This window comes from Podarcis erhardii, assembly GCF_964252035.2.
Source record: "Podarcis erhardii genome assembly, chromosome: 2".
Lineage (NCBI taxonomy): Eukaryota > Metazoa > Chordata > Lepidosauria > Squamata > Lacertidae > Podarcis > Podarcis erhardii.
The window spans coordinates 88,887,511-88,915,039 of NC_138498.1; the positions used below are offsets into that span (position 1 = coordinate 88,887,511).

The 27,529-nt window shown below is 41.3% G+C and overlaps 1 protein-coding gene across 9 annotated transcripts in view; it reads left to right on the forward strand.

Moving 5' to 3' along the window:
- The window catches only part of SLC6A6 (solute carrier family 6 member 6), a 60,102-nt gene extending 35,806 nt beyond the window's left edge, over positions 1–24,296 (forward strand). For 8 of the 9 annotated variants that reach the window (XM_081852846.1, XM_081852841.1, XM_081852842.1 and 5 more), the window contains 10 exons: positions 1,726–1,860; positions 3,542–3,645; positions 3,758–3,882; positions 7,464–7,576; positions 9,004–9,141; positions 10,503–10,605; positions 12,250–12,350; positions 14,188–14,358; positions 17,417–17,553; positions 18,888–24,296. In XM_081852846.1, the coding sequence (XP_081708972.1) occupies positions 1,726–1,860; positions 3,542–3,645; positions 3,758–3,882; positions 7,464–7,576; positions 9,004–9,141; positions 10,503–10,605; positions 12,250–12,350; positions 14,188–14,358; positions 17,417–17,553; positions 18,888–18,972 (1,212 nt within the window). In that variant the 3' untranslated portion in view covers positions 18,973–24,296. Of the gene's footprint in view, positions 1–1,725; positions 1,861–3,541; positions 3,646–3,757; positions 3,883–7,463; positions 7,577–9,003; positions 9,142–10,502; positions 10,606–12,249; positions 12,351–14,187; positions 14,359–17,416 lie in introns of all 9 variants that reach the window. The other variant, XM_081852848.1, reaches the window with a different exon arrangement.
- The last annotated feature ends 3,233 nt before the right edge of the window (positions 24,297–27,529 follow it).

Genomic DNA, 27,529 nt, shown 5'->3' on the forward strand with positions numbered 1-27,529 from the left:
GAATGTCCAACCTCTCTCTCTCTTTTTTTTTAATCCAAAAAGCAATTTGCATAGCTCAGTGTTTGTTCTGACTGAAAACATTTCTCTTACAATTAATTCACATTGGCAAAATATGCTAGGTTGGCTTAGTTTGAAATAATTTCTCAGTAACAATCTTGGGGTGAAAAAGCTGGTGAGTTTTGTTTCTTTAAGTCAGTTTGAGTCACTTGTGGGGGGGGAGTGACTAATGAATGTAGCAATAGTAACAGTTAAAGTTGGTAATTGTGATGAACAAAAAAAACCCTACTTACAAATACTTGTTTAATGTAAAGAAGGGGAAATAACAAAGGCAAGAAAAGAAGGGGAAATAACAAAGGCAAGGATTATATTTAAAAGCAAAACAAAATACTTTGGGAAGAAAAAATCAGGAAAAAATTACACACAGAGAAATATAATTTACCAAAAGAAAAGCAGGGCATGATATGGAAGGGTGCTGCATTTAGAGATCAAACTGGCTGCAGAAATTATTTTGGTGCAACAGGCTTTGATATCTGCCTGTTAAATCTCCCGAGGTTCACTTAAAAGGCAGGAAGATGCATCTCAGGAGCTTTTATCTTGCTAAACCAATTTCACAAAAACAAAGCTATATTAAAGTAGCAGAGCTGTAATTGCTGGGTGGCATCATCTGACCCTGTTAGCAGAAGAAAGGAACCAAATAAATAAATAAACATAAGTTTGAGGCAGATTTCCAGAAGGCACACATGTACTTTTGACAATCATTCAGAGGTAAGCAAGGGGTACAATTCTGCTAGGGTAATCTGTGGATACTGATTTTATACATCGCCTTCTATTTATTCAGTTTGTGTTACAAGACATTCTCAGTTGATCATGCCCAGGTTCATCCTTTTTCTGTGCTGGATACAATAGGAACAAAGTTAGGTGCCTTTGATACAATAGTTCGGTGTTTACAACACTGACTGGCAGCAACTCTCCAGTATTTGAAGTAGGGGTCCCTCCCAGTCCTACCTGGAAGTGCTGGGGGTTGAATCTGGGACCTTCTGTGGCAAAAAAATGTTCACCATTGAGCTATGGCGCTTCAGATGATAAGTAAGGAACAGCTCTTTATTGGGTGGGTGGTTGTGATCTACATGGGGTGCCACACATCAGTTCCAGTCTTTAGTGAATCTCCTGATGAAGAGTGTTTAATGATATTATAAATACATAAGTTCTATTGAGCATACTAAGGAAGGAAGGAACACCTCCAGTACTCAAATTTCACTGCTGGATATGTGATTTATTTATTTTAATACTACATTCTTCATTATTGTGGTGAATGCCACCTGTAGACATCTGTATAATGAGAATGAAGTGTGTTGCCTTGTCGGCCTCACTAGTGGTCCAACCAGCACAGCCCAATGGTCAGAGATGATGGTAGTTGGAGAGCACCATGTCGATCATGCCTGACATAGTGGTGATCTGGGGGAACTGGAAACAGAAATGTGACCAGTATTAAAGTCAGCATTAAAGTCCGATAATGTACTTTCTCTGTCATGATGGATATATGCGCATGCAGTTAAGGGGAACCTGCTGTGATCTACTGAATAATGAAAGCTGAGAGCAAACAGGAGGATAAGAATTTAAGATAAGAGATGAGCCCATTTGCAACCTCAAATACTAGGCGTATACAATTAAAATTCTAGCTTTTTATTGTCAAAAAGTGATAACATTTTTCATTTTTAATACCAGGTTGTGTACATAACAGCAACATTCCCATTCATCATGCTTCTTGTACTGTTAATCCGTGGTGTCACTTTACCTGGAGCTTCAACGGGCATCAAGTTTTATCTTTACCCTGACATTTCTCGGCTAGCAGATCCACAGGTGGGTTACTAAAGACTGGAAGTGGTGATACTTTTCTTCCTATGCTCTAAACAAACTGTGAGGAGGGCAGTGGGATGATTGTGCAGTAGATTTTCTTGTAATCTTGAAGCAGTCAAAACCTAATTGAAGATTACCTCCATGGTGTTATTCCTTTCCACCGTATCTTGTCAAAAAGGTTATTATTGTTAATGTGTTAATGCATTTTCCATGTGTGTATATCTTTTTATATCAGAAGGATTCTGAGGCTTGTAGACTCTGTCCAAATATAGCATCTCAGCTTTTTTGTTGATATTAGGCTGTGGACAAGGTAAGGGAGATAATTTTTGCTTCAGTCTTTAGCTCTTAAAGGCAGCAAAATTATGGAGCAGCGAACAGAACGGTAAGGAGCACTTGTGAGTATTTGCAAATGTCCATGTCATATGGACGCCCTTGGGGGAAGGCAGTTAAGGACAGTGAAATAAAATGGGAAATGCTGAATACCTTTCACGTTCTTTGTAGAAACTTGCTTCTATGCAAATGTTTGGAAGATAGCACCCTTAGTAAAACTCAGGAGTATAGCACTTTCTTTTCTTTATTTGCTCCATCTTCAACTGCTTACAAATTATGTGACAGTTTATTTTATGATCTGGTCAGCCACAAGCTCTACCCCATAGCAATGGGGAAATGCAAAACTGTTAAAGTAGGGTGGGGTGGGGAATGCACATAAGACTATGATAATATTGTGATACGAACAGTAAATGAAAAGCAACTTATGATACAAGCCGGATGAAAATGCCACTGAGTACAATCCATCTAGAACACCATTTATAGCAGCTATGGGAGAGGTTGCTGCTTCTTTCCTGTTCTGATTCGTTAAACTCTTCTTTGTTAGCCTAAGCCAGGGCTGGGGAACCCCTTTCAGGCCAAGGGTCACATTCCCACCTGGGCAGCCTTCTGTGGGGCAGGGGACACGTGCCAGCAGTGGGAGGGGACAGTTGCAAAAGTGGGTGAAGCAACAAATGCAATTTTTACCTTTGTACAGTGGGACTCATTTCTACACACAGCCCTTGCTATCCTCCATCCAGGATACCAAGAGGCATTGTCATAGTTCAAAGACATATTCCCACAAAGGGAAAACCCTTAAGGGGGATCTGAAATAGTGCTGGTGGAGGGTATGGCCTTGAGAGTGTTCTAGGCGGTAGACAGAGAGGGCTGGAGGGCAGTGTTTTGCCATCTGGTGAGGTTCCCTACCACTGGCCTAAGCAGAGCGCACTGGAAGACATAGTTGGCCACAGCAAGAAAAACCCTAAGAGGTATTGGGAGGAAGCATAGTGCTATCCACCAAAAAGCCTGGGATCCTTAAACCACTGAACTGATCTTGAAATGTATCTTGTGTGTATATTAGTCTGCTGGGATCTACAATGGGTGATGCTCAAAACTGGGACTGTATATATGTAATGCTCTGTTGTTTTTGTTTAAAAGAACTGATTGCATTTTTATTCACTTTTATGCCAAAATGTTGTGATATGATATTGAACAGTGTAGGTGCATTCAATAGCTAGCATTTATGAGCGGATTATTTTAAAGAGACGTCTATTGTTGTCACATTGTGGGGGTTGCATAGTCTGTATTAGCTTTAGATAAATGGCCGGTGCTGGTGCAAAATGCAGCCTTCTAATGGGCCTTTTCGTGTTTTCTTTAGGTCTGGATAGATGCTGGGACGCAAATCTTCTTCTCCTATGCAATCTGCTTAGGTGCAATGACTTCCTTGGGGAGCTACAACAAATACAAATACAACTGCTATAGGCAAGTTTCCTACCAAAGGGGTTTAGTACATGTTAGCTAATTGATGTGTAGGGAACCATGGGTTCAATTTTTTTCTCCAATTAACTTCCTCCATGACATATGTGTGACTTAGGGACTGTTTGCTGCTGGGATGCCTGAACAGTGGTACCAGTTTTGTGTCTGGCTTCGCAATTTTTTCCGTCCTGGGCTTCATGGCACAAGAGCAAGGGGTGGACATTGCTGATGTGGCAGAGTCAGGTACGATGGTGTCGGTGGCAGTGATGGTGGGCACTGCCACCCAGTGTGTGAGCAAAGTAATACAAACCAAATCAACCGCCCCTCTCCCCTCCCCCCAAAAGGAGATATTTTGAAAAGTAAAATTACTCAGCATTTCAGGAGACAAAGTCTTAATTTATTTCAATGGGTGTGACAGTTTGAAACAAATTGAAAACATGCAGAAACATAAAATGGAATTGAGTTTAAAAGAAATGCCCAGAACAGAGTCAAAAATATGCGAGATGCAAACAGTTTATAAATATATGAACCTCTGTGGTCGCTCTCCATTTGCTTCAATCAAATTCCGAATAGATATGATCGCCGAAAGCTCCATAGACCCACAGCAAGTGACCTCAAGAGATTATAGCTGTGCTAGGATATGCCTTGAGTTTTATTGCACCATGTATATTTTAGTGAAGGGCCATTGCTTTCCATGACAAGGCTGTATAGAAACTAGGAAGAGAGGAGTCCCCCTTTTTGTACCCTTCCTGCCCTCCCAACATATTTTACCTTTGTGCATAGAGCACTTCCATGTACAGGAAACAGTGGATTGATTCCTACACATATTTCCCTGGGATACATGTGCATTAAAAGAACAATATGTCCTTATCTCATTTACTTTCGAACAAAGCATGCATATTTTTCTGGACTTGCCTTGTAACACCTGAGGAAGCACAGCAACTCAAATTATGCCTTTGAAGCCCAGACGTGCTAGACCAAATGCTCTTTTCATTGTAGTCTATGTGAACTTACTTAAAACGATAGCACTTAGACTGGCTGGCAGCAATTTCTGCAACTAGCTAGTAAAAAGGGTATTGTAGAACCCCAGAGGTTTCTGCTGGTCATATCCATTATACACATTTTATTTTTCTCTGTGAGTGCAGGTTTGGTGAGGTTCAAAACAGTTTGAAAAGGCAATAAATGTGCATCGGCATTGGATGTGAAGCCGTTAAAAGGCTGTGACTACCCTAATATTAATGCACATCTCAGGCAGCAGACAAAGGTCACCCATTCGGGTGCTGTGGGGAAAACTTGTACTGTGATTTTGCCGTGCCATATTGTCAAACAGATTGGTTTTTCTTCCTATAGTGCCATTTTAATAGTGGTGAGGAATGCCAGTGGAGATTTGTATATTCCCTCAAATTTTATTTTTCTTTATTTAAGAAACAAGGCTAGTTCTTCAAGGCAGGCAGGCAGGAAAATGAGGGAGCTGGGAATGGCTGTTAACATCCCAATGCAGAGCTTAACCCTGTTGATTTCAATTAGCTTAAGCTTGCTTAAGGCTGCAATCCTGTGCACACATATCTGAGAGCAAACCACACTGAACACAGCAGGTTTTATTTCTTCTGAGTAAGCATGTGCTTGTCAGTCTGTTGAAAGATTGTAGCCATCAGATCTAAATGTTTGATGCCTTAGTCTTACACAGCACTTTTTTTAATGAAAAAGTGGCTAAGGCTGATGTTAATTTAGACCCACTTAGTTCAGTCGGACTTACTTCCAAGTACATGTGGGTAGGAGAATCAGCCTAAGTAACTTTATGAGCAGATAAGCAACTGCAGGATACAATAGTTGGCCATAGTGAGCTCCATTGAGAGATGAGCCCAGGAAACCAGTACTTTTTAGCTCTGTATGCATAGAACAGCTTGAGGTGAGCATAGTCTCCCCCCCCCTTTTTTTTCTTTTAAAAAAGTTAAAATATTTTCAAGGGGAAGTAGAAGAACTGGATTCAGTTCTATTTCCCTTCCTAAATAACTGACTGATGCAATTTTTATTTTTTTAAAATAATGTATTCAGTCACAGCAGTTGGTTCACAAGAGGGAATAATGTGGATAAGATCCATTTGTACATTTTGTTCCTTACCCAGCAAGAGATGTTTGTCATGACCTTAAATAACCTTAAATATGCATTTGCCCCAGTGCCACTAATTCAGAGAAAAGTGGCTGCACTTAATTTCCATTGAAATCAAGGGCACGTCTAACTTAAATCTCATTTATTTTAGTGGGTCATGCTCAACTATTTTTTCTGAGGTGAAGACCATAGATTCAGGATTGGGGTGCCAGCATTTTTTCATTTTGCTGCACCAATCTACCTTTCCATTCAGTTTAATGGCATGGAAAATGGAAGGTAGCAGAGGCATTCAGTGGTGAGTGACAAGGACTAATCTGTGGAGAGAATTCTTTTGCTGTACTTTGTAACATATAAAAGAAGAAAAACAAAGTAGAGCTATAAACTGGAATGCCAGTGTATTTTCTTTAAACAAAAGCTTGTATGAAAAGTGTTGATGTAATATTTTCGGTCATCTTTAAAACTACCCAAATACTTTAAACATAAACAATAGCGCTTTTTGGCTTTTTCATCCCTATATGATTCTTTATTGCACCTGAATAAGTGTCACCAATATAAACTGAAAGCTCATCTCATTGTATGCATGACTGTCACGTGCCATGGAAATGAGCTTGGTTTTGGCTTCTAGTGGCTCATCCACAGTGCAGATATGGAATAATCTACCAATGATTATTAACAATACTAGTTGAGGGACATTAGCCTTATTTCAGCCACCAGCTTGTTTTCAGAATGAAAAAACAGCAGCTATTGCTTTGTATCTTAAAAGAATACTGCCTACTGATAGCAGCAAATTGATTCATTATACCAGTTACAGATAGGTAGCCGTGTTGGTCTGCCATGGTCAAAACAAAATAAAAAAAATCCTTCCAGTAGCACCTTAAAGACCAACTGAGTTAGTTCTAGGTATGAGCTTTCGTGTGCATGCACACTTCTTCAGATACCTGAAGAAGTGTGCATGCACACGAAAGCTCATACCTAGAACTAACTCAGTTGGTCTTTAAGGTGCTACTGGAAGGATTTTTTTTATTTTGTTTTGATTCATTATAGGCATTGGGTAAGCCATTAACACAATGCAGCTACCAACCCCTTCATAGGAAGGGACAGAGGATTGATTAGATAGTCAAGTCAGTTTTTTGACTTCCTTTGTTGTGGTATGGAAATGCTTTTTGTTGGCATTGATAGAACTGTGGAGGGGTATAACAGCTCCAAAACTGGCCTGTGGAGCACAAATCCCAAACCCTTGAAGGCTATTTTGTTGGTTTTATTTGTCCAAGGAGGGGCTGGGGGTTGCGAAAACAAAGAGAACACGTATGGCATTTCCCCCCTCCTCTGTTCGTAAAGGAGCACAGGAACCGGTCATCCTATAACTATGTCTCATTTACACCATAAGCCCAGCTGCTCATCTTCTATCTTATTCACTTTCTGCATGATGCGTGTAGAGTTTGACCTATTCTTGGCATGTTGAGGCAGATGCTGAGACTGATAGTGGATAAATAATGGCTTTTGAATTTGATTATTGGAGTTCCTGTTCTAGCAATGCATGCTTCTTTGTCAGATAAAGGATCCAAGTGAATTCCATTCTGGAATCTTCAGTTGGGTTTTGGTTTATCTGAATCGAATCAAGCATCTGTTCTGGAGAGGCAGAGGGGGTCTTGCCTTTGAAAATGAGCTGCTTACTTATTATGTCTTCTCCTCTTTCTCTCCCTTTATTCCTTTAGGTCCAGGCCTGGCCTTTATTGCCTATCCGAAAGCTGTGTCCATGATGCCACTCCCAACTTTTTGGGCTATTCTTTTTTTTATTATGCTTCTGTTGCTTGGCCTGGACAGCCAGGTGAGTAACCATAGCAACAAACACAGCATCCATACTGTATGATGGAAAATTTAACAATGTAATTGGGTTTGTTGCATTTTCTGCTCTGGGGCAAATACATCATAAATGTTGCAGAAAAGGATTGCTTCATTCTCTAGCAGAGAAAGGATAACAGCTGTTAATCAGTGTTAGCCTATGCACTGTTTTGAAGTGTATGAAGTGGCTAATTAAGTTATTCAGGAAGTTTTCAGCTAAATCAGAAAGGGACAAAGCCATCCTTGGGATGTGGGGTTGAGTCCCCTTGCATGTCCTGCCTTTCATAAGGTCTCTTACAGGTCAGCACCCTTGAAAACTGAAACCATGGATAAGCTCTCTTTTAAAACAGTTAGACTAAATGTGTAGTACACATTGGTGGTGTTGTTATTCCTTGAGGAAATGGACGGCTGCCCCGCCTCCCCAAAGAGACCTATTTATATGACGCAAATAAATCTGTTAATAATTTGTAGGCTATTGCTAGTTGCACAGATGTACCAGGGATTTAGGGGGTATTTCATTGAGTTGGTTTAAGAATTTAAACTAACAAGGTTCTATTTATTCCTTGGGAAAGTAGCTTTAACATTAAATAAATCTACTTGACAGGGGCAGAAAGTTTACTGAATTCAAAACCTCTCATATGAGCAGCGATTAGTGGAGTTTTCCCTCTGGCTGTTACTCACTTGATCTCTTAAATTGGCAAAGCATTCCATTTGTTCTAAATGGCTCTTTAGTGCTTAATCTTTGAACTCCAGTGAGTGACTTTTAATCACTTCCAAATTGAATGTTAAAACATGCTTGGTGCTGTGGTTCTGCAACCAAGTACTTATGTAAATTGAGGGTTGCCTAGTAATTTTAAGTCATTTCTCACTGTGTCGAATAATTAAAACTAATTGGAGCACTTAATGTTTTGTTTGCTTTTGGAGCGCTGTCAGGCAGGATTTTGGAATGCTAGAATAGCTTAGGAGCAAGCTAGACTATAGTTGTATTGCAACAGAAGAAGAAAAAACTGCTGGAAGTGTACTGCATTTTAAGGCCCTGGGTTAAAGAAAGATTTTAATACATTAGCTTGTGAGTTAGCTTTACAGAGCACAGTACTAGTGCAGTTAGCAGAAACAAATATGATATGTTATGTGTGTAAAGAAAATTGCTTATATCCCCATGCATAATAAACTGAAAGAAGAAGATAGGGACTTATTTTTAAATACTTGGGAGGAGGACATTCTAAGTGCAAAACCCCAGTTGGACACCACTCACAGGCTGTAACCTTGACTTGTTGAAAGGTTAAGCAAGTAAATGGATTCAGCTTCTCCAGTGAGAGTGCCAGCACTGTTTCCAAGGCATGCCTTGTATGAAAGAATGGAACACATTCATGGCAGTTGTTCAGGGTTCTTTTTTCTTTCCTTTTCTGCCAGTTTGTTGAAGTTGAAGGACAGATCACGTCATTAGTTGATCTGTACCCATCCTTCCTAAGGAAGGGTTACCGACGGGAAATCTTCATCGCTATAATATGTTTCGTCAGCTATCTTCTGGGACTATCTATGGTGACTGAAGTAAGTGAGACGAGCTGGTGTGGGTTTGCTTGGGTTTTGATTTCATTCTGTGAAGTCAAATAGTACAGTGCAAGAGGGAAGCAATCACAGTTCAATGGCAGAGCACAGGCTTTGCATGTGAAAAGGGCCCAGGTTGATTTCCTGCATCTCCAGTTAAAATAAAATTGGGAGAACTTTTCCTTCTTAGAGCTTCAGAGAGCTGGTAGCAGCCAGAGCTAACAGTACTGGGCTGGATATACAAATAGTTTGGCCTGAGCATAGGGGAAATTCCTTGGTACCTAAGAGAGTAGCCTGGCTCTATAAAACGGTTACTCTGTTGTTGTCGTTGTTGTTTTTTAAAGCAGAAAGAACAGCTGAGAACTGATTTATCCAAAGCTTTCATTTCTCTTAAGTTCTGCAGTGGTGTCAATGTAAGGCCATGCCAGTTGCAGCCCTGTGTATTATTAGTCCTGCTTTTAAACAGCACTGCATTTCCCCCAAGCTTATTTTTATAGAAGAACCTAGACAGCGTGCTCCGTTGTGCTGTAGATCTGGAGTAAACAAAGCTAGACAGATGTGAAACATGTGGGAAATGGTGCAGGTTGAAGCCTATCTCATTATATTTGGGGCTTCAAAAGCACGTCAGAGCGCAAGTAGATAAATAGGCACCGTTCCGGCGGGAAGGTAAATGGCATTTCCGTGCGCTGCTCTGGTTTGCCAGAGGCGGCTTAGTCATGCTGGCCACATGACCCAGAAGCTGTACGCCGGTTCCCTCAGCCAGTAAAGCGAGATGAGGGCTACAACCCCAGAGTCGTCCGCGACTGGACTTAACTGTCAGGGGTCCCTTTACCCTTACAAGAGAGCCTTATAGAAGGTGCTAGAAAATGGAGCAGAGGGAAATACAGTGCATGAAAGGAAAATATCATGCTAAGAGAAAAGCAGTGTCAGCCCATATATGAGGAAGCTCCTTGGTAAGCGTTGCTTCCATATATTTTGGTCTTGTTATAGCAATTTCCGTTGAACACCAATTGTTTTCTCCCACCATATTTTTCTTGTGAGAGCCCATCCTAAAATACTATCCTTTAGAAAGGAAATAGCTCAGTGTTGGAGTAGAATAAGCTAAATGGCTTAATTTTGGCCAATCACAATCTCTTTCAAAAATGCCTTCTCCATAAGAAATAAGTGCATGTTCTGAGGAGGACAACAGCATGTGCTTATAACTCCCCAACAGTTGATTGACAGTTGTATTTGCAGATGAGTAATCTTCTCCAGAGTGAGTCATAGATGTGAAGGATAGGGATGAAGGTCATCTTGCTTGCCACAGGTTTTCTTTGTGGTTTATTAATAGCACTTGTTTCTTTTTCTCTCTTGCTCTTTTTCAGGGTGGCATGTATGTGTTTCAACTCTTTGACTACTATGCAGCTAGTGGTGTATGCCTTTTGTGGGTTGCATTCTTTGAATGCATTGCTGTAGCCTGGGTTTATGGTGAGTAAGTTGTAAATATCTGGCCTGGTATTTTTCCTACAGGAACAACTAAACATTGCAGGGTCTTGGAAGATTAGGCTCCTGGATCCCAGGAGTTGGGATTGTGAGGGAGGCAGAGCTAAAGTAGGGGTCGAGCTAAAATAGGGGTCTAAGTGACAAATAAAATTTTTCTTACTTTGCTTCCTGAGATGCAGTCATTGACAAGGGAAAAAAAGGTTGCTATATGGCAGGCATGTCCAACAGGTAGATCATGATCTGCTGGAAGATCACCGGGTGTTCCTGGTAGATCTTTGGCCCCTCAGAGATCTCCTCCCCCCCCAAAAAAAAAAGGGGAGGAGGAAGATGAACAACTGTGAAAATCTTTAATAAAAACAACAACTTTGCCTTTCCCAAAAAAGCTTGACAACTTTGGCCCATCCAACGACAATGGGTAGATCACTGCCAGTTTTTTTATACTGTGAGTAGATCGCAGTCTGTTGGGAGTTGGACGTCCCTGCTGTATGGGAACAGAGTTGGTGAATGTGAAGCTAAGAATCACTTTCCTAATTGAAACAACATATTGGCTTTCTTAGGAAGTGAGCCTGAGTCCCAGCCTTGAAAAATGAAGTAGTGCTTATAATACACATTACATTGCGAGAGACATTGGCTGAATCAAGCTGGATGCGGTGGTTGGATTGGGGAATTTTCAAAAAGTATCTCCCTTTTCCAAAAGCAAGATTTTCAGGGGGCAATTGAAAAGGCATGGGTGGGCTTTTTGAGAGGAAAGTTACTGGGGCTTGGCCCCTGTACCAATGTTCCCTTTTGCTATGCTGCTCTGTGGCAATGAAAGTGCTGCAGTGCAGCAAACAGGGAGCATCTTCCCAGATAGACTTTGCATGTTCATCTGAGTGCAGATGTTGCCGGTGCCTGTGCTGACACCATTAGAAGTGGTCTGGAACTTCAGAGGGAAGGTGGTGCAACTTCTGTTGCCTTCGGCACTACATAGCCAACTCTGAATGGGTCTGGCTTGCCATCAATTTTACAATGTGGTGTCTTTTTAGTTGAATCCCATTGTGAAGGAGAAAGCATAAGTTTAACTTTTAAAGCTGAAAAAAAAAATCCTGGACCAGTAGTAGACTGGGGAAGAATCACTGTTTTAACAGTAAGATAGAAGGTGTGGGTTTTTCAGCACTCTTTTCAGGTTTCTTGAAAACATACTTTTTATTTCAAAACTCTGGTGCACATAAGTGTGGGAATCATCCCTACTGAGGTCAAAAAAGAACAAATTTCTTTCTGTTTGGTATGATAGTGTTTATGTTAAACATAGCCTGTCTCCCTAGTCCTATCCCTCCCAGCCTATAAATGGCTGTGGATAATGTAATAAAACTATGGTTTGCTGGATCTGCAGCTCATCCCCCTGGAAATTAAGTGATATCCATGTTAATATTTTTAGAAACTTGTTATAATTTCGATTATAATAAAGGTTTGAAATGCCCCCCCCCCTTTTGGTACCTGGTTTCTGTGATGGTTTTGTTCTACACTTGATTTTGCATTTAATAAAAAAGAATTTAAAAAATGTGGCATAGCTCCCATAATGAGGTTAGAGCCAAAGCAGGCATCTCATCCAGTCCAGTAACATTCCCTTTCCCTTTTGTCGAACTCTAGGCGCTGATAATTTTTACGATGCCATTGAAGATATGATTGGTTACAGGCCCGGTCCCTGGATGAAGTGGAGCTGGATTATAATCACACCAGTTCTCTGTGTGGTGAGTGCTTGAAATAGCTTGGCTAAAACATGGTTTTGCATCTGTAGTAGACTTTGTTGCTTTATTATTTTACTCCTCATCTTCTCCAACAGTAGCTTCATGAGTTAAGATACTGAGTTAAAAATGTATAATGTGTAAAGGAATTGCTCCCATGTTAAAACATCTCCACTGGTATTCCATTTTTTTCCATGCCCACATAAAACTGCTGGACTTTTGCATGTAAAACCATCAGCTGGGGAACCTAAAAGACCATCTTTCTCCCACGTGAACCTGCCTACCAATTTAGATCTTTTTCAGAGGCTTTCCTGTGGACCACTCTGCTGCAGCTAACAGAAATGGCTTTTAATGTATTATAGGGTGCCCAAATGATGAAATTTTCATCCCAGATATCATCATTAATAATAATAATAATAATAATTTCTGTACCGCCCTTCATCTGAGGATCACAGGGTGGAAGGCACCCCCTGCTACTGAAGCTGCCTGAGCCTCAAGAAACAACAGTGAATCCAGAAGCAACCCCAAGCTATGTGCCTATTTCCCTGGCACTCTATTAATGACATTTTTTTCTCTAGGCAAAGTAAAAAAGAAGCATGAACGCCCTTAGAGTGTGCTTCTAGTGCCTCTTTTTGCAGTCCCTACTTGAACTTCCAGTCACCGGGCTGTCCTACTCAGCTGTCAAAGTGGCCTGTGGAAGGGTTTTTATCTTACTGGTAGCTGCGTAGAGCTGCATTTTTGCTGCTTTCAGTTTTGTAAGCTGCCTTGAGGGCATCTGCAGCAAAAGGCAGGCTATAAATTCTATAAATAAACATGCAGTAAGCAGAACAGTAATCAAGCATTGTTTGAAGGCATTGGAATGTGATGGGCCGCTGCCATTAGATGGTTCCTCAAGCTATTTCAGTTAAACTTTATATACTTTAGCACACAGGAAGCGTGAGAGAGAAGTGGATCTATAATACTAGTATTTTGAGATGGCTTACTCTGCAGGCTTACCAAGAAGAAAGCCCCACTAAACACAGCAAGATCTGCTTCTGAGTAAACATGAACAAGATTGCACTGCATACTACACAAAACCTAAAATGTGGAAGCATTCATGTCAAGTGAAAAGAAGTAGGGCAGTGCTACGATGAATACATCAAAGCCTTCTTGTTCTTTTTGGTGTATAGTAGTGCAGCACAGGAGTAGCCAGCACTCCCAGTGGTGTGTCTGTACACAGGGCTTATTTCCCTGTCGCCTCTTTCCCCCACCCCATCATAACACTGCTGCCAGAAGGCTTGGTGTGCACCCCATCAGCTTCTCCTGGTGTGCAGCATGCTACACTTTTTCACTTTTGGTTGCACAGAATATACAACAAAACAACACTCGTACTGAATGGGGAAAGGATGCAGAACAAATTTGGCATCCCCTACCCCTGCTATTACCAATTATTACCAAAATCTCTAGCAGTGTGATTCCAGGGGCAGAGGAAGCACTATGGGGTTGTACTTAATGGAAAGGAAGGAATGAGGTGGATGTTGTTTTCTGAATCTCAAGTTCCAAAAAGGAAGTGGAGAAAGCTTTTAGAATGTCATTTTCTCCCACTCCACAGCTTCTTGTAAACACACACTTAGGCATGTGCAGAGTTAGGCATGAAAGCAAATAACAACTGCAAAAACTACAGCAGAAGCTCAACTTTTGTCAAGCTTATCTATTGTCAAGCTCATGTTTTTTTCTGTAGACTGTACATTCATTGGATACTGTAAATCCATGCAGCTACTAGTGTTAGTAGCAGAAAGGTGCATACAGTTCTTCTAACAAATCTTCAACCTGTCTGTTTGTTTTGTTTCTTTTCCTAATGCAGGGGTGCTTTATCTTTTCTCTGGCCAAGTATACACCACTGACCTACAACAAGGTGTACATATATCCTCAGTGGGCCATTGGCCTGGGGTGGATTCTTGCCCTCTCTTCTATGGTCTGCATCCCGCTTGTAATGCTTATCCGTATTCTACAGTCCGATGGCTCTCTCATTGAGGTAAGTCAACAACCTGGAAGCACATGAGAATGCACACTGGCCCTCACAGGCTTTTTTCTCTGAAACTGCCTTCCCAGCATCAACTTAAGTGCTTTGCTGCAGGATCCAGGCTATTTCCAGCGCACATACATCATTTCTACATCTACAAAATTTTTCCTGGTCATTCATTCAATGGATAGGGCAATTTTACAGGCCCTGTTATTTTGGTGCATTCACAAAGCTTAAAACAGGGCATAGCATAGTTCCTCTGTTGAACTGGACAAGGTTCAGTGCAATTAAATAAGATGCCTGTTGCTTTAGTCATATTTACATTCTGGAAAAGAATACAGGTGCTCAATAATTTTAGCTTCTGGACAGCTGGAACGCGGCCAGTATAGAGCAAAGTTAGAAATGCATGGGATTGTAATATTTGCTAAAAGAACTGGTGTCCATTTACAAACCACAAAGCCCTCTCTATCCAAGTTGATTCCTCTAAGCCAGTACAGTAATTTCCAACCTTTTCCAACCTGGGACCTTACTTAGCCCAAACATCCATTTGAAGACACGCTTCCTGATTCTTTCAATCTTGGTAGTGCTGCTGTTGCATGCCAGTAGTGGTAATGACCATCTAGTTAAAGGAGACCAATATTCTAAGCATTATCCAAATGGGGGCCCTCTGCTTGCCTCTCACACCATTTCTTAAAGGGACTTCTTTGCAATTGTACTTACTGGAGTGGAGATACCCAGGTATAAAATGTGGAGACTCTAGCATATAGGTAGTGTGCAAGCATTTGGTACTGTAATAATCAAATGCACAGAAACAGTAATCAGGCAATAATATAGGCCTTTTTATTAATATGTTTTTAATTAATTATCCGTTTTTAAACAACATGTATTTTAAATAACAACACTCAAATATATTCATTCTAATAAATAGTTTACAATCAGGTGTCAATACAGTTAACTTACTAATTCCTTCATTGTGTAGCAGGCTTTCCCCCCCAGTATAGAACTTCTATTTTCATACATTTCTAAAGGGGCAAGCTTCAAATATTTATCCTTTTTAAATAAATCCAGGACTCATCTATTTTGCGCTATTACTATTTTGCCTGAGCATAAGAGTTGCATGAGTAGCAGTATAGTTTCTATACTGGAATCTCAGACAAGTCAGCCTAGCTTTTGATCATTGTACTTTGACAAGAGCCCTAGTAAAGACGTGAAGATCCACCTGTGGGTTCCACATGTTGAGTGTGCAGCCTCCCTTCCAGGTGCTGCACCATAGATGGGCATCCTAGCTGCATAGCGTGCTGTGCGGAAGGATCTGGCCTGCATCAGCTGCACTACTGAGTTAAGAGAGCCACCTAGTGGAAGCAGTAACTTATCAGTACCTCAGGTCCAAGTGATGCTCACTGCATATTACTCACACTAGCTCCCCCAAAACCTTTCTTCTGTGTTGCCTTCTTGTTCTTTGCATTATCACACTTTCTCCCAGTAACAAAATCAGTTTTCTGATCTCATCTCGTCTCATGAGCAGTGGCTTGGACGTTCAAACTAAATCCACTTCATGGTCATGAACCAACATTTTTTTGCCATTTGAACTGTGAATACATAAGAGCAGCCCTGCCAAATCATACCAAAGGCATGTGTATTTCAACACCCCCCTCCCCCCCCAAAGTCAGATCCTTGCAGGAAACCCACAAGCAGCACCCTCTTTCATTTGTTCATTAGTGACTGGAATAACTCAGAAGCATGGTGTCTCTGATCCCGAGGAAGCATACAGGCATCGGGATGGGTAGCCACTGATAGCCCTACCTTCCATCAATTGGTCTAATCCCTTTTAAAAGCCATCTAAGGCAGCAGCCACTGTGCCGCTGACATTTTGCAGCAGCCAATTCCCTCACTTAGCAATGTGCTGTATGAAGAAATACTCCATCTCCTTTGGGCCAAACCTATTCAGTTTATTAATTACCCTTCACCATAAGGTCCCAGGACAGGTTACATCCATTTAAAATGCAATATTTGAAAACAGGCTACCTATTAAGTTCTCTTGGATGAGTGTGTGTGTGTGTGTGTGTGTGTAAATGTGAAAGAGATAGGTCTCTCTTCTTTTTTCACACTGCATCATTTTACACAACTCTGTCATGTCTTCTCTGACCTTTTTTTCTAAACCAGAAAACCCCAGGTGTTCTAATCTTTCCACATAGTGGAGCTGTCCTTTTCTATACCCTTTCCTGTTCTACAATATTCCTCCCCCCCCCTTTTTTTTTTTGAGATGCAGCAACCAGAACTGTTGGCATTGGCTTGTGTTCATTGCAGTGCTACTGCTAAGGTGCTGTCAGTACAAGGATTTTCCTTGCATGATGGGACCTTCTTCCCTTGTGCCTCCCCCTGATCTTTTCTGGGGGTTGCCCCAACCCTCCAGAGCTGTTTTGGGAACAGCACAGGAGGAGGAAGGAATTAATGTGGGAATCCTTGTACTAGCTTCTGCTGTGCAATAAGTTTGCTGAATATGACCCAGTGTGCTATTTCAAGTGTGCTACATCATAGGTATTGGTATTATAATACTGGCAGTTTTATTTTCAGCCCCTTTCCTAACAATTCCTAGTATGATATTCAGTTTTTTTCTACAGCTGCCGCAGGCTGAGTTGATGCATATCTACCATAACCTCTCCCCACCTCGCCCCTGCCGGTGATATTTTTCTGGTCATCACTGCCAGTTCAGTCATACATGTTTGGATTCCACTAAATTGTGTACATAGAACAAGATCCATTCATGCAATTATGCTTCCATCTCCTCTTCCCACATGCCCTTTCCTTCCAATCTGCTCTGGAGCATTGGGGAAGCCCCCAGAACAGGTTTAGGGGGCATCTGGTTGGGCTTTGCTTATGTTCTTATAAGGAAAGGAGGGGAAATCTCGAGCACACCCCATTCTGTGCACACAAGCATCCTGCTAAGCCTTACATTGAACTCTGCCCACATTCATGTATCCATAAAGTTAGGCTTTTTCACTCCAATTTTTCACTCCATAATGATCTGGAAGCCTTTTCAAATACCATGTTTCCCTTTCTCTCTTTCCAGAGGGTGAAGGCAGTGGCTGCCCCTCGTGAGATAACTCGGTGGGAGAAAGAAACAGAGAGCGCTGCCCCCTTCTGCCCTCCTGGAATGGCCAATGGAGAACTGATCAAGCCAACTCATATCATCGTGGAGACAATGATGTGAGCTCTCTCTATGAGAGGAAGACGCCTGCTTTAAAACTGCCGTTTACTAACCATAGAATCTCTCATAGGACCAGGTTTACAGAGCTTTATATTTGCACTAGGATTTATTTTTATTTCTCACAGAGAAAGTTATTTTTTGTGTGTTCAGTTTTTATTTTTTAATATTTTGTAAAGTAAATCACAGTGGATGCCTCTCGCTCTATTTAGAGGCAGAGCTTTCATATCAAATTAGGCACACTGCAGGAATTTACTAATTTTCTCTCTCTCCACACAACATATCTATCTAACGCCTATTCATGATACCACTTTACCACTTGAGTTGATTTTCTTGCCAGCAATATATACATGGGCTGCAATCCTATGCACATTTTCTTGGGATTATGCCCCATTGAACACAGTGGGACTTACTTCTGAGTAAACATATATAGGATTATGCCAACACACAACATATATAAATATATGCATATACGCGTTTCAAATTTCTTTAGGTGCTGGTGTGGTTGCGAACAGGGTAAAACCAAAACTTAAGAAAGTGAATATCTCACTGGAGGCATTTGCTTTTTTAATGCTTATGTTGTTTTAAGAAACTGGTTTTCAAAGGTGTGGCACTATCTTCCTCTGGTTCAAGTGGGGAGAATTAAAGCAGGAAAGGGTACATGCTTTTATGCTTATTGTGGTCCATGTAAAATATAGAGAGATTGTATATATATATTTGTGTGCTTGTAATTGGAAAAGCTGCAATATGGGGTGGGAATTGGGAGCAGTTGGGAACCAAGGGAACAATCCACGCAGCAGCCATCTCCCGAGTACGGTTTCTGTGCGAAAAGCCTGCAAGAGGGTGGCAAGGTCATTCCTGCTTGGGTGGCATTTTGCCAGGCAGTACCCTCTCAGGGCCATTTTCTACATCCCACGAGTCCCGTCTTCCCTAAGCCAGTTCTGTGTTAATATCCCAACACAGGCAGAATTTATATGTAGACTTCTGAGAAAGACATGCAGACCTTTGTGTTGCTCTACTACTATTGTTGGTATAGAAGGGTTTCTCTGAGAAGCCGCCATGTGTCGCAGATCCCTTCTTGGGTTACTTTTTGAGACACGAGAGTAACTTAACAGGTCGGCGGAGTGGACTGAAGCAAAGTGATGTGGGGAGTGGCCCGTCTTCCGCAGGCCGTACTCGAGAAATGATCTGGCTTTGACTTGAATTTTCTTAGAAAGGTAGCTTGCTGTCAAAGAGCACGTATAGAAGTGCAGCATTTACAAGGATGCTGCAAAAGCGCTGTGCAATTCTGAAGCATTTTTGAAACCCCAAACTTGCCAAAATTTATTATTTCTAGTTCACAGAAAGGAGTGTTGGGCCTGTATCATTCAAAGCAGCGTAGTAGCATATCGGTCACTATAAAACCTGAAATGGACCTCTAGACCCACTGCTGAGGAAGCTACTGCAGCACAGGACTATTCAGGACATGCAGCTGAGTGTGTGAGAGAGAAAGAAGGAGATGCAGGAGGCAGACTTAGATCCTGATCCTCACAGGCATTTAAGTAGAGTCATCATTTGTATCGTATGGAGATAAGGAAGCACAAGAAGATGAAATGAGCTACAAAGGCATTTTAGTTTGGATGAGGCATGAAACATCTGAACAAGATTTTTCATCAATGAACTAAGCATACAGAACTTTCCCACTTACCTCAGGAATAAGGATTTGCTTCTGGAAATCTCACCTCAGTTTTGACCAAGCCCTGGTTCTTATGGAAGGTAATAAGATGATGTTGGATAAAGGCTCTTAGACCCTCCCATATGGGCATTGATCTTGGGGGAGGTGGTGCCCCTTTTTAAGTGAGTATTGGCACTAAACGCAATATGGGCAGGATTGTAAGCCAGAAATGGCAGCAAAGCCTTTACCTGAGTACCTGTAGCCAGTTTAGTCTGTCAGTGACAGATACTGTAGTTTAAACTGGAACCTAGCCAGTATTTAAAAACATTCCTAATTACATTTTTTTAAAAGAAAAAAGAAAACCTAAGAAAATGTCTACGTGTGTCCCATGCTCTCATTGGCCACAGCGTATTGGCTTTACAAATGCTTGCTAAGTCATGTCAGGTTTTATATGAAATGGAAACAACAAGTTTAAATAAAAAAGGACCAAAGCACAGTTATTTCAAGTTTCTTGTATAGCTGACTTTTTTTTTTTTTTAAGGTAAGAGTCTCAAATTTATTTTTATGTGAGGGAACTGAACTTTGAGTACACGCAGGTGGTCAGGGTCAGGGCTTTCATTTTCCAGTGACCATCCTACTGGAAGAGCCTTAAGCCAAACACTTCCATAATATGCGATGACATGATAGCATCGTTCTCAAATCCTAGCCCCTACCAGCTGAAAAGCTTAACCTGGAGGGCTAAGGCAGCCAAGGGAAAGCTGACCTCTCTCATCCAAGCCTCATTGCTAGCCAAAGTAGGACTCCAATTTAATAAGCACAGGTCAGACTTGTATTGTCTCTTTTCATGCTATTGGGAAGCAATGAGGAGTTAGGCCAGAAGCAGATCTTAACTGAATTCCCTTGACTCTCCCTAGTGCACATTGACCTAAATACAGTGCAGTGTATATTTTGATAAGCAAGTAAATAAATGAGTTCAGGCTTTCCAAAGCAGCTGATGATCCCAGTGCAAATATAATCAACCACTCTAAGCACATATTGTGGGAGGATGAATTTCCAGAACAAAACCAGAAAGAATCAATCCTGCGCCTTTAGAGTTCCAGCTAGGGAAGACAAGTACCCAGCCCATTTTGAGGTTAAGGTGTGCCATTTGAATCAGTAGCTTCCATGTTGAGGGTGAAAGGGTTTTATAGGCATATACACAGTGACCTTAAAAAGTTATGCTAGCTAGTTAGTGTAATTGGGGGTGGGTGGGGGTGAGCAAAGCCTCAATCAAGTTTAACACAGCCCTAGGTTTTCTGTTCCAAGGAGCACATTTTCACACTGCAAAATCTCTGAATAATTGAATGTGGTAAATCTGAATGTCAACAGTAGATTCTGCCAAATTAAAGGACATGGGGTGGGAGTGGGGGCAGGGTTAGGGGGACATTGTAAACAACTGTTTGTATTTTCTACTTATTTATGATTGAAAAAAAGAAAGACTGGTTTTTTTCTAATTTACTTTGTAGAACTTTGTGGCCTATTTTATCTGTTATTTTGTAACTAAGAAGTTAAATATTCAGTATTGTGACTAACTGTTGGTGAACTGGTTTGGATTCAGGGAGATGGGGGAGGGAGGGCGGAATAGCATAAATGTTTGTTCACATAAGTGATTGCATTTCCAAAAAAAAAAAAGTGGGGAGAGAATGAGAGCATACCTTGAATGCTTTGTGGGATTGGAAAAGGGACATGTTCTTGAAACAGTGTTCTTGATTTGGATGAATTCCAGAAATGTCCAGTTACAGATCACTTGGACGTTCAAGACACCTGCAGCCAGCAGTTGCAGATCTGGTTCTGACCAAAGCAGTTTCCAGAGTTGTCTGGTAACTTTTGTTTAAGAGAAGGACACATCTTCCAAACTTTCAGCATTAATTCATCATTAGTCACAATCTCGTTGAGAGGTATCAGTTAATAACAATATAACCAGAAGTACACATTTACAAAATATTTATACATACTGCAAATTAGAAAAAAAATGGAATTAATTCTCATTATTTACACTTTGCTTCAAAACTATGTATGTGGTTCTGGTCAGATTGAATCCGCAAGGCAGAATAAGCATCAGAATCGGAGCATGGATGTTTTGAGCAACCAAAAACCTGGGTGTTTTGTTATTTAAGCAGCAACAGCTGGGCTGGGCAGCTGCTAAGGCAGGCCTAGGGAGGCAGAGGGAAGAGGAATGGCTGGAGGATAGGTGAGCAGTCAAGGCTGATGGAAGGAAACTTGCAGCTAATTTGTGCAACGAGAAGGTGTGTGCTGCTATGGCAACAGAAATTACTGTGCTTTGCTTTAAGCCTTAAAGAGTAATGTAATTTTTCCTTTATGGTGTGACCTTAACCCATGTTTACTTGGAGGTTAAGCACCATCATGTGCAATGGGGCATGCTTCTGAGTAATATACATAGCAGGTCTCCACTTCCAAATGCCACCAGGAAACAATTTCAAAGAGGCAAGAAGTGTTTCAGGGTTGTATCCAGTTGTACCTCTCCTGACTGGCAAAAGGCTGCTTTGTCTAGTGGTGGCTTCCATGGCGGAAAGTGAGAGGTGGTTTTTTGCAAGTCCCCTCTTACTCCTGCATTGCCCTGCACTACGCTCCCCAAATCTCTGGATCAGATTTAGGGGACTGCAGAGGGAACGGAAAATCAGCAGCAATTGCATCTTCTCCCTGCTTGTCCTCCTGTTTCTGTATGTGTAAACCTTCAGTGGATCAAAGAGACTTCCATCTACAGAGGGACACCATTGGGTACAACCCTCAGCCATTATTGCCTCTCTATCCATCAGCCAGTAGGACACTAGACAGTTGTAAACTTTGCACAGCTTTCTTTGCTTGAGAGGACCTGAACTCAAAGCATTTAGTTAAAAAAAAAAAACCTTTCCTCTTAGCATTTTTTAGAAGTCTGTAGTTGCTAGCCTGTTATAAACTGAAGGTGATTTCCATGCTGTATTGAGTAAATCATATTGACTGGTGAAACTGTGCTGAACAGAAGCTCAAATAAGATTTTAAAGGAACAATCACATCTCCACTGAGGCACAATGGTTCTGCATTATTTTTCTTTTAATAGTGATCAGTGCAGAATAAAAACTTGGTTCTTTCCTGTATGGGAAAAGGTAGTGATGTTCTGAACTACCTTGCAGTGTTTGTTTTTTTTGCAAGAACTGTACACTAAAGGAAAAAATTGTTTTATCATATGGAATGATGAACCCAAACTTGGATGCCATCTGTTTGGGACTGGAGGCGGGTTGGAATCCAAATCCAAGCTGAAATCCAGGAGCACAACCCAGCTTTCTGCACACAATTGACCAAATGTTCAGATGCCAGTCTCTGAACTGTACCACTTTTGTCCAGAGCTCAATCTCAGCCATGGTTAGAATTTGAAACCTCCTTCCAATGTATGATTAAATAATATTGAAAATGGACAAGGAAGCTTGGAAATCATCCAGATTCAAGCTCTACAGTTTCACATTGGTTTGCTTAAATTTAGAGTGGGAGTCCAAATTGTGCTAAACGCTTGGCAGGAAGAATGTAATTTTAGACCACATGTTGGTTTCCTAGTTCCTTCTGGAAAGGAGCTGTGTATTCCACCTGTCTCTATCTAAATCTCTAAAAGTATCTGCTGACAGTCTAGTCTGCAATTCAGTTAAGCCAAAGTATTTTGATTTAAGCCAATTCTGCCTCGTCTTCTATGGTACTAAATCCATAGAAGTCCCAGTCCTACAGCATGAACAAGTTGTGGATTAGGCTGTTGGTTGCCTGTTAGTACTTTATGGAAGGCTGGAGGGGTGGGCAAAAATGATAAGATGTGCATTCCTTTGTCAGGAAATAAAACGTGGTAGCTTATTTTTAAACGATAGCCTTAGGAATTCCACTGACAGCACTAATACTAGCTATGGAACTAGATCTGAAAATTCCCATGATAAGTTCAGTTTAATTTTTTTTGGGAAGAGAAGTAAAATGTGCTAAAAGAAAACTAACCCCTTATTTCCTTTTTTAAAAAAAATACAAAAAGATATTTTCAAGTTCTGCAATCCACTTAACTGATATCTACTTAGTAGCCATCTGGCTCAAAGATGAACCCAGATACGCAGACACACAGCCTGCTGCTCTTCAAAATGTTCAAGGGAGCTCATTTTCCTATAAATATTCTTAGGATTGCAGCTGGAATATTGTTAAGTTAGGGTTGGGGCTGGAATGATTTTTCTAGCTCAGATGCGTTTGCTGAGCCCTATGCATTGCGCAAGCAAGTTGGCCTAAGGCTGGAAGTCAACCCCTTCCTATGGGCAGCCAGGCAACTGAGTTGAAAAACTCTCTGGAAGGACAGGGTAACAGATGAGCTGCCAAATGGCTAACCATCAGCTGCAGAAGGGCAATGCTTGTCTGTCTGTCTGTGTGTATGTATGTGAGCGTGTGACTTATTTTAAGGAAGGACAAGGTTAGATGGCAGGAACCAAAGGACAGTCTGAGGCTGTTCATAAATGTCTCTTCCCACCTCCCCTCGAAGCAGTCAGTGCAGTGCTCTGATACATTCACTGTTGTAATAGAACATTGTTTGTGTTGTTGCTGTATTGTGCTGTAGCGGTTTTGAAAGGAATGCATCTCCAGGGGCTCTACAGTTATAAAAATAAGACATGACAGCCTCTTTAGTCTACTGAAAACAATGGTGAGCATTTTGGAATTATTATTTGAATTCACACTTGTGACTACCATCTGTCAGGAGTAGCCACGTGGATTGGAGAGGACACCAGACTCTCCTCCTTTTAAAAAATAATTTTTGAGAATAATTTTTTAAGAAGACATTTTAAACCTGTTGTCGTTTGTCATTCTTATTGTTCCAGAAAGGAATATTTGTATAGGAATAAGAATTTGGAGTGTACTTCAACCCAGAAAAAAATTAGGTTTTATTTGTGTATACCGTAAATGTTTGTATTTTGCAGTTTTATCTGTTTTGCTTTTTAGATAAAGAAAATGTATATTGATATTTTAAAAGTCATTTTTGCTTTTTTAGATGAGTTTGTAATCATCACAAACAGAAAAATAAAAAAGCCTTTCCTTTATAAAGTGAGCAAGCCTTCGTTATTTCTAGCTTCTGGTGAGAGTTTACCAATATTACAATGCAATGAGCAAAACCTTTCTATTTAGTATTGTTGAAATTCATAAAATATAAGCCAGGTACCCATGCAGCCTATTATGTGGCCTGCTAATATTTCTTCAGAGGAAAATCTCCCTCCCTCTCCAGCACAGCAACTCGTGCCTGGGGCCAAACGTCTTCAGAGTTATCAGTCAGTCTCCAAGCCTGCTCCTCCTCAGCCCACAGGATGGAGAATATTAGCAATACAAATTGCTGTTATCTATTTTTGATCCTGCCCTGGGCAGGGCTTCTGTACCTTTTGAAACTTCACAACACATGTGGAAATTCCTCTGGTGCAACTTACCACTGCACCAGCATGCCAGGAAACAGCTTACTAGTTGAATTTCTACTGGGGAGACAAGCATTTAATGACACAGGTGTCTCACCAGGATGCTACTTAATCAGAAAAAAATGGGTCTCTGCTGCCACCCCTACTCCCACCTCGCATGTTTCAGACCATGCACTCGGGCTTCAGGAACACCTGGATCTCGATCTCTCTATACACTGAACGTTGGGAAATCATTTTAAAATGCAATTAATTTAAAATGGCACTGCCAGCAAACTAAAATGGTGTCTAACCCCAGTTCTCAGAGATGCAGGCCTCCAAGCAGTTTCTTCTGTTCCCACAAAAGGCCCCACTGATTTTTTGTGGATGTGGGAGAAGAAAGTGGGGAGGGGCAGACATAGCAGTGAGATGGCCAAAGAGGTTCAAACTAGTTTCTGGTAGACGGTTGTTTCTTATGTGAAGCTGCTCTGTGCTCAGGAAGTTGCATCAAGGAAGTTGTCATGGTACCTCAGGTGCATACTGGGCACACCCCTCTGCTTGCCCACCCTACCTGTTAGGCCTTTAGCTGCCCCCAGGGGAAAGCATTTAACAAGGCTGTCTTTCACCAACCGGCTGGATTCAGCTGGCTAGCTCAGTTGGTCGGACATGAGATTCTTAATTTCAGAGTGGTGGATGCAAGACCCACATAGTGCGAAAGATTTCTGCATAGCAGGACTGGGATTGATAACCTTGGCTCTTTCCAACTCTACACTTCTATGATCCTGCCTAAAAATCCCATGTTTTCTTTGAGAACAGCTCATAGAACGGGGTGGAATGTTCCAGGAGAACACACAGGTTTCATGAAACATGACTGAAGCATGCACTAAAGGGACACAAAACCCCCCACAATGCTTGTTCTTAGGAGAAAAGTTTAAACATCAGAATGGTTACAAGCACATGAAAACATTCCTCCCAGTGGCGAAAAGGACGGTAAAAAGAAATGCAGCTTTAAAGACAAAGCTGGTTCCTTCTCCACTCCTTTTGTTGGAAGCCACCCAGAGTGGCTCAGGCAACCCAGTCAGATGGACAGGATATAAGAAATTTATTATTATCCCTGAAGCTAACAGCTTGCTGTTGCTTGCAGCCCCCATCCCTGAATGTGCACTCCAGGAATTTAGAGGTGTGTGTTTTCCAACAGCAGTCTTTGCTTGTGTGCCACAAGCACCATCCTCCAATGACTATTCCTACCACCTTCCAATTGGATCCCCCAGGCAGTTCACATTTAAAAAGTCAATCCCACAATCTCCAAACAAGCCTACATGCAAGACTTCTATTTATTGATGACAATCCATTTCCTTCATCCAAGAGTGAATACCTCAGTGCAATGCAAAAATTTTGTGAGGGAGAAACGAGTTTGTTGCACAAGACTGCCACATCAACTTTAATTGCCCAATCTGACTTTTCTGGTATGTAACTGAATCCCACCCCAAAGTAGTTCCAGTGTGGAAGAACCCCTCATCTCTGGTTCCTGGAGCAAGTCAAAGGGAGAGAGTGATGCTACCCAAATCTTTCTAAATTACTTGAATGCGCTACACATCACATGTGAATAGATGCTGTCATATATTGCAGTGATGATGCAGAAACAGAAGAATGAAGCTCCTACTACAGAAGACTTCATGCCAACCTGCTACTTTTAGGGCCCATCAGTTATGAGAAGGGAATTCTGCTGGATCTTACCCAGGGACCATCTCTGATCAGTGGTAATGCCACAGTTTTCCTGTTATCAGACATGGAAAGCAGTTTGAGATGTTCAAGGCAGCAATTGGTGCTAGGCACTCACATTTCTGCATTGAGAAGCTTTTGCACCAAATCCAATCCCTGACCTAATACATACTTGAAGATTTGGATGGGGAGAATTTAAAGCACATCTTCCAAATGCAGGGAGCACCTTCAGGGGTTTTTTTTTAAAAGAAAAACACACACTACTGTAGCTATCAGTCTAGAAATCCTGAATAGTCAGGATTGGCTATTTTTAATTTTTTAAAAAATATAAATAAATCCCACAGAAGCAAGACCAGGTTTTTTTTTTAGTGGGTGATGAAGTGTCAGTTGAAGCCATGCAATGCATCTCACATCTCACATTTTTTCTCCAATCTGGGAAGTCCTTAAGTGACCTTGCCTATACATTTTGCAGCAAAATGCCTTTGTACTTGTTGTGCAACACACACTGCTTTGATTGTACCGCAAGTCAGTCAGTCCTCTGCTTGTAGAAACAGTGTTTTTGTGAAAGAAAGCCAGCAAGTCACCTTCCACAAATGCTGAAACCATGTTTGCTGCACGTTAACTGTTGACAAGCATTCTACACAGCTCTCCAGGAGGCCAGGAGGCATCTGCTGCCAAGTGCCAAACCTCCAAAGGTCTTTGCTCAGTTACAAATACCAGCCTAGAAAGCAGGCCAAAGATCACAGATAAAGAGTTGTTTACTGGAAGTAGAAATCTTCCCTGTTGAACATTAACCAGAAGAGAGGGAGGGTGTTGAGGTCAGGGAAAAGAGGTGAGAGAGAAAGTTTGTGTCCAACACAGAGGCTCCCCCCCCTTTATTGCCCCTTTGTGTATGAGTTTACAGCCTCATAGTTACCATACAAATAGTCTCACATATCTAAACATTGATGGAATGCCTCTGTGTTCTTAACCTCTATAAGGAATGAGTTATACAACGACCAGGAATGGTTCCTTCCCTATTTTAAAAAACCACTACTGTGCTACATGGAAGACTGTTGACCACAACCCAAAGGGCTTAAAATACCACTGATGGCAATGGAAGATCAACAAAAAATAACTCATTTCTTCCAATGTTATCTCAACTATTATGCTAAATTCTATAACAAAGAGCATTCA